Raw genomic sequence first — 7,500 nt, 5'->3', positions numbered from 1 at the left:
GAGGACACTTTAACACACGTTTATGCTCCTAGAGGACACTTTAGCACACGTTTATGCTCCTAGAGGACACTTTAGCACACGTTTATGCTCCTAGAGGACACTTTAACACACGTTTATGCTCCTAGAGGACACTTTAACATACGTTTATGTTCCTAGAGTTCACTTTAACACACGTTTATGCTCCTAGAGGACACTTTAACACACGTTTATGCTCCTAGAGGACACTTTAACACGTTTATGCTCCTTTTTTAATTTAAAATTAAAGTCCCGCCCTCCTGTGCTGTGATTGGCTAGTCCTCTCCGTGACGTACCCGGATGTAGACCCACCCTCCTCCATGGTCTTCAGCACTATCGCACGTGTTTCTTCCAGTTCCTGAAAACAGGTTTGTTTTTATATTTTTAAACATTTTTTAATAACGTGAAATAATCTTTTACGTCGTGATTTTGTTCCGCTGTGTCTCGCTTCATTTCCGGTTATCGCGAGACTTTCAGTTTGGTTTCAGGAGTGAGGAATGTTCTCGTTAGCATCAGTGGCTAACATTAGCACAACATTAGCACAGCATTAGCACAGCATTAGCTCTGCTGCAGCTGCACCGGTTCATTTAAAACGAGCTGTTGTTTGTTTTCACCTGAACACAAAAGATAAAAGTTAAAAGATAAAAGTTATAATTCTGTTTTTGTCTGAAGTTAAACTTTGTTTCCTGCTCTGAAACCTTTTAAATCAGTTTTATGTTTTTATCAGTGAATCATTTATGTGTCAGGGACATTAATGAACAACAACAACACATCAGTGTAAAAGTGCTGATTACAGCAAAGATGCTCGTTTGCATCCGTAGAAAAATACAAATACACTAAATAAATAAATCTAATACAAATAGAAGAGACACAACACACGACACACACACAGACACACACACACACACACACACACACACACACACACACTCAGGAGGACCCCAGACACACACACACACAGACACACAGACACACACACACACACTCAGGAGGACCCCAGACACACACACACACACACACACAGACACACACACACACACACACACACACACGACACTCTCAGGAGGACCCCAGACACACACACACACACACACTCAGGAGGACCCCAGACACACACACACACACACACACACTCAGGAGGACCCCAGACACACACACACACAGACACACAGACACACACACACACACTCAGGAGGACCCCAGACACACACACACACACACACACACAGACACACACACACACACACACACACACACACTCAGGAGGACCCCAGACACACACACACACACACACTCAGGAGGACCCCAGACACACACACACACACACACACACACAGACACACACACACACACAGACACACACACACACACACACAGAAACACTCAGGAGGTTTTTTTAATTATCTTATTTAATTCAATTGATATTTTCACATTTCTTATTTATTTATTTATTAATAATTTTATTTCTTTCTGTGTTTTTTCATTTTTTTTAATTATATTGATATTTTCTACATTTCTTATTATTTATTAATTATTTTATTAATTTGTCTGGATATTTCCTATTTTCTTATTTATTTCTTTTTTATTTATTTATTAATTAAATAATAATTATTAATATTTCCTGTATATTTGCGTCTCCCTCAGATCCAGAGCCGTTGCCATGACGTCGTTGGCCCACCAGCTGAAGCGGCTGGCGCTGCCTCAGACCGACGCCGACCTGCTGACGCGCAGAACCGTCGCCTCGCTGCTGTTCGACCCCAAGGACGCCGCGTCCATGGACAGGAGCACCTTCTACGCCCTCGGTGAGTCCTGGACCCGGTCTGAGGCACCAGAGGGGGTCTGACCTGGTCCTCGTGGTCTTTGGCGTGTTTTTAACCACGTCCTGGTGTCTGGCGTGTTTTTAACCACGTCCTGATCTTTGGCGTGTTTTTAACCACGTCCTGATCTTTGGCGTGTTTTTAACCACGTCCTGGTCTCTGGCGTGTTTTTAACCACGTCCTGATCTATGGCGTGTTTTTAACCTCGTCCTGATCTCTGGCGTGTTTTTAACCACGTCCTGATCTTTGGCGTGTTTTTAACCACGTCCTGGTCTTTAGCGTGTTTTTAACCACGTCCTGGTCTTTGGCGTGTTTTTAACCACGTCCTGGTCTCTGGCGTGTTTTTAACCACGTCCTGGTCTCTGGCGTGTTTTTAACCACGTCCTGGTCTCTGGCGTGTTTTTAACCACGTCCTGGTCTTCGGCGTGTTTTTAACCACGTCCTGGTCTCTGGCGTGTTTTTAACCACGTCCTGGTCTTTAGCGTGTTTTTAACCACGTCCTGGTCTCTGGCGTGTTTTTAACCACGTCCTGGTCTATGGCGTGTTTTTAACCACGTCCTGATCTCTGGCGTGTTTTTAACCACGTCCTGGTCTTTAGCGTGTTTTTAACCACGTCCTGGTCTTTAGCGTGTTTTTAACCACGTCCTGGTCTTTGGCGTGTTTCTAACCACGTCCTGGTCTCTGGCGTGTTTTTAACCACGTCCTGGTCTTTGGCGTGTTTCTAACCACGTCCTGGTCTCTGGCGTGTTTTTAACCACGTCCTGGTCTCTGGCGTGTTTTTAACCACGTCCTGGTCTTTGGCGTGTTTTTAACCACGTCCTGGTCTCTGGCGTGTTTTTAACCACGTCCTGGTCTTTGGCGTGTTTTTAACCACGTCCTGGTCTTTGGCGTGTTTTTAACCACGTCCTGATCTATGGCGTGTTTTTAACCACGTCCTGATCTATGGCGTGTTTTTAACCTCGAACTGATCTCTGGCGTGTTTTTAACCACGTCCTGGTCTTTGGCGTGTTTTTAACCACGTCCTGGTCTCTGGCGTGTTTTTAACCACGTCCTGGTCTATGGCGTGTTTTTAACCACGTCCTGATCTCTGGCGTGTTTTTAACCACGTCCTGATCTTTGGCGTGTTTTTAACCACGTCCTGGTCTTTAGCGTGTTTTTAACCACGTCCTGGTCTTTGGCGTGTTTTTAACCACGTCCTGGTCTCTGGCGTGTTTTTAACCACGTCCTGGTCTTTGGCGTGTTTCTAACCACGTCCTGGTCTTTGGCGTGTTTTTAACCACGTCCTGGTCTCTGGCGTGTTTTTAACCACGTCCTGGTCTCTGGCGTGTTTTTAACCACGTCCTGGTCTTTGGCGTGTTTCTAACCACGTCCTGGTCTCTGGCGTGTTTTTAACCACGTCCTGGTCTCTGGCGTGTTTTTAACCACGTCCTGATCTTTGGCGTGTTTTTAACCACGTCCTGATCTCTGGCGTGTTTTTAACCACGTCCTGATCTTTGGCGTGTTTTTAACCACGTCCTGGTCTCTGGCGTGTTTTTAACCACGTCCTGGTCTCTGGCGTGTTTTTAACCACGTCCTGGTCTTCGGCGTGTTTTTAACCACGTCCTGGTCTCTGGCGTGTTTTTAACCACGTCCTGGTCTTTGGCGTGTTTCTAACCACGTCCTGGTCTCTGGCGTGTTTTTAACCACGTCCTGGTCTTTGGCGTGTTTTTAACCACGTCCTGATCTTTGGCGTGTTTTTAACCACGTCCTGATCTTTGGCGTGTTTTTAACCACGTCCTGGTCTCTGGCGTGTTTTTAACCACGTCCTGATCTATGGCGTGTTTTTAACCTCGTCCTGATCTCTGGCGTGTTTTTAACCACGTCCTGATCTTTGGCGTGTTTTTAACCACGTCCTGGTCTTTAGCGTGTTTTTAACCACGTCCTGGTCTTTGGCGTGTTTTTAACCACGTCCTGGTCTCTGGCGTGTTTTTAACCACGTCCTGGTCTCTGGCGTGTTTTTAACCACGTCCTGGTCTATGGCGTGTTTTAACCACGTCCTGATCTCTGGCGTGTTTTTAACCACGTCCTGGTCTTTAGCGTGTTTTTAACCACGTCCTGGTCTCTGGCGTGTTTTTAACCACGTCCTGGTCTATGGCGTGTTTTTAACCACGTCCTGATCTCTGGCGTGTTTTTAACCACGTCCTGGTCTTTGGCGTGTTTTTAACCACGTCCTGATGTCTGGCGTGTTTCTAACCACGTCCTGGTCTTTGGCGTGTTTTTAACCACGTCCTGATCTCTGGCGTGTTTTTAACCACGTCCTGGTCTTTAGCGTGTTTTTAACCACGTCCTGGTCTTTGGCGTGTTTCTAACCACGTCCTGGTCTCTGGCGTGTTTTTAACCACGTCCTGGTCTTTGGCGTGTTTCTAACCACGTCCTGGTCTCTGGCGTGTTTTTAACCACGTCCTGGTCTCTGGCGTGTTTTTAACCACGTCCTGGTCTCTGGCGTGTTTTTAACCACGTCCTGGTCTTTGGCGTGTTTTTAACCACGTCCTGGTCTCTGGCGTGTTTTTAACCACGTCCTGGTCTTTGGCGTGTTTTTAACCACGTCCTGGTCTTTGGCGTGTTTTTAACCACGTCCTGATCTATGGCGTGTTTTTAACCACGTCCTGATCTTTGGCGTGTTTTTAACCACGTCCTGATCTTTGGCGTGTTTTTAACCACGTCCTGGTCTTTAGCGTGTTTTTAACCACGTCCTGGTCTTTGGCGTGTTTTTAACCACGTCCTGATCTTTGGCGTGTTTTTAACCACGTCCTGGTCTTTGGCGTGTTTTTAACCACGTCCTGGTCTCTGGCGTGTTTTTAACCACGTCCTGGTCTATGGCGTGTTTTTAACCACGTCCTGATCTCTGGCGTGTTTTTAACCACGTCCTGATCTTTGGCGTGTTTTTAACCACGTCCTGGTCTTTAGCGTGTTTTTAACCACGTCCTGGTCTTTGGCGTGTTTTTAACCACGTCCTGGTCTCTGGCGTGTTTTTAACCACGTCCTGGTCTTTGGCGTGTTTCTAACCACGTCCTGGTCTTTGGCGTGTTTTTAACCACGTCCTGGTCTCTGGCGTGTTTTTAACCACGTCCTGGTCTTTGGCGTGTTTCTAACCACGTCCTGGTCTCTGGCGTGTTTTTAACCACGTCCTGGTCTCTGGCGTGTTTTTAACCACGTCCTGATCTTTGGCGTGTTTTTAACCACGTCCTGATCTCTGGCGTGTTTTTAACCACGTCCTGATCTTTGGCGTGTTTTTAACCACGTCCTGGTCTCTGGCGTGTTTTTAACCACGTCCTGGTCTCTGGCGTGTTTTTAACCACGTCCTGGTCTTCGGCGTGTTTTTAACCACGTCCTGGTCTCTGGCGTGTTTTTAACCACGTCCTGATCTTTGGCGTGTTTTTAACCACGTCCTGGTCTTTGGCGTGTTTTTAACCACGTCCTGGTCTCTGGCGTGTTTCTAACCACGTCCTGATCTTTGGCGTGTTTCTAACCACGTCCTGGTCTCTGGCGTGTTTTTAACCTCGTCCTGATCTTTAGCGTGTTTTTAACCACGTCCTGGTCTTTGGCGTGTTTTTAACCACGTCCTGGTCTTTGGCGTGTTTTTAACCACGTCCTGGTCTTTGGCGTGTTTTTAACCACGTCCTGGTCTATGGCGTGTTTCTAACCACGTCCTGATCTTTGGCGTGTTTCTAACCTCCGTCCTGATCGTTGGCGTGTTTCTAACCACGTCCTGATCTTTGGCGTGTTTCTAACCACGTCCTGATCTTTGGCGTGTTTTTAACCACGTCCTGATCTTTGGCGTGTTTTTAACCACGTCCTGATCTTTGGCGTGTTTTTAACCTCCGTCCTCCTTCAGGCTGCACGGGGCTGGAGGAGCTGCTGGGGATCGAACCGGCCTTCCTGGAGTTCCAGGACACGCTGTTCAGCCGCGCGGCGCTGACGCTGGAGCGCAGCGTCCAGTCCAAAGAGGTCAACGCCAAACTGGACGCCGGCATCTCGCTCTTCCTGTCCCGCCTCTGCCCGTACTTCCTCCTCAAGCCGGCGCACAAGTGCATCGAGTGGCTGGTGCACCGGTACGCCCGATATTCTATTATTATTACATTATTTTATTATTTTATTTTTATTATTTTATTATTATTATTTTATTATTTTAATAATGTTTTTATTTAGTTCTTTATTCAGATTTTTTAAATATTAATAAAGAAATAAATTATTCATAAACAAATGAATTAATAAAAAAATCCATATAATTAATGAACTAATAAGAAATTAGGAAATATTAAAATATAATTAATAAAATAATTAATAAACAAATAAAAAAGAACTGTGAAAATATCCAGAAAATGAATAAAATATTAAAAAATAAAATAAAATAATAAAAAAAGAGGAAATAACCAGAAAAATAAATTAACTAATAAGAAATTAGGAAATATCAAAATATAATTAAATAAAATATTTAAAAAATAAAAAATAAATAAATGTGGAAATATCAATAGAATAAAGTAAAATAATTGATTAAACAAATAAATAAAATAATTTTAAAATAAATGTAAAAAATGTGGAAATATCCAGAAAATTAATAAATTAACTAACAAATAAATAAACAAGAAATGTGGAAATATCAAAATATAATAAAATAAAATAATTGATAAACAAATAAATAAAATAATTTTCAAATAAATGTAATAAATAAGAAAATATCCAGAGAAATAAATAAAATAATTAATAAACTAATAAATTAATAAAAAATGAAGAAATGTTCAGAAAAAATAAATTAAAAATAAATAAATATATTTATATTGTGTGTTTAGATTATTCTGTTATTTTCTGTTTATTTTGTTTATTTTTATATAATTTATTATTTGTTTTTATCGCTTTATTTTCTTTTTCTGTTCATTTTATTAAATATTGTTTTATTATAAAAATAAAATGAATATTTAAAAATGTGGAGATAAAAAAATTATTTATGTTTATTAAATATTTAAAAAATAACAGGAAATAAATTCAAACATTGTTCCACGTTTGTTTATTTATGTGTATTTTTTCTGCAGTGACTCAGAACTCGTGTTTATTTAAGTCTTGGTCCTCTGGTGACATCACTTCCTGTCCCGTTGCAGCTTCCACGTGCAGCGGTTTAACGTGGACAGCCTGATGGCGTGCGCGCTGCCGTATCACGACACCAACGTGTTCGTCAGGGTCCTGCAGCTCCTCGACATCAGGGACGCCACCAACCGCTGGAACTGGCTGCACGGCCTCCAGGTCCGAGCGCCGCCGCCGCCGCCGCTGCTCACACTCAGGGGGTTAGAGGGTCAGGGGGTCAGAGGGTCAGGGGTCCAGAGGGTCAGGGGACCAGAGGGTCAGGGGACCAGAGGGTCAGGGGCCCAGAGGTCAGGGGTCCAGAGGTCAGGGGTCCAGAGGGTCATTGGTCCAGAGGGTCAGGGGTCCAGAGGGTCATTGGTCCAGGGGGTCTGGGGTCTGGGAACACGTGTAACTGTGGTCGTGGTCTCCTCCTCAGAAACCCGGCGTGCCGTTGTCCCGTGGCGCCCTGATCACTCACTGTTTCAGCGACCTGAGCTTCATGGACTTCATCTGCACGCTGGTCACGGACGCCGTCCAGGTAACGCCGCACGCCAACACGCCGTCACGCCCT

The 7,500-nt window shown here is 44.2% G+C and overlaps 1 protein-coding gene across 3 annotated transcripts in view; it reads left to right on the top strand.

Annotated features, from left to right (window-relative positions):
• Positions 1 to 342: 342 nt before the first annotated feature.
• The window catches only part of heatr1 (HEAT repeat containing 1), a 26,250-nt gene continuing 19,092 nt past the window's right edge, over positions 343 to 7,500 (top strand). For all 3 annotated transcript variants that reach the window (XM_083932985.1, XM_083932986.1, XM_083932984.1), the window contains exons 1-5: positions 343 to 383; positions 1,660 to 1,817; positions 5,707 to 5,923; positions 6,968 to 7,109; positions 7,366 to 7,467. In XM_083932985.1, the coding sequence (XP_083789111.1) occupies positions 1,676 to 1,817; positions 5,707 to 5,923; positions 6,968 to 7,109; positions 7,366 to 7,467 (603 nt within the window). In that variant the 5' untranslated portion in view covers positions 343 to 383; positions 1,660 to 1,675. The remainder of the gene's footprint in view (positions 384 to 1,659; positions 1,818 to 5,706; positions 5,924 to 6,967; positions 7,110 to 7,365; positions 7,468 to 7,500) is intronic.

This window comes from Echiichthys vipera (genome assembly GCF_963691815.1).
Source record: "Echiichthys vipera genome assembly, chromosome: 18".
Lineage (NCBI taxonomy): Eukaryota > Metazoa > Chordata > Actinopteri > Perciformes > Trachinidae > Echiichthys > Echiichthys vipera.
This window is presented reverse-complemented; position numbering and strand designations above follow the sequence as displayed.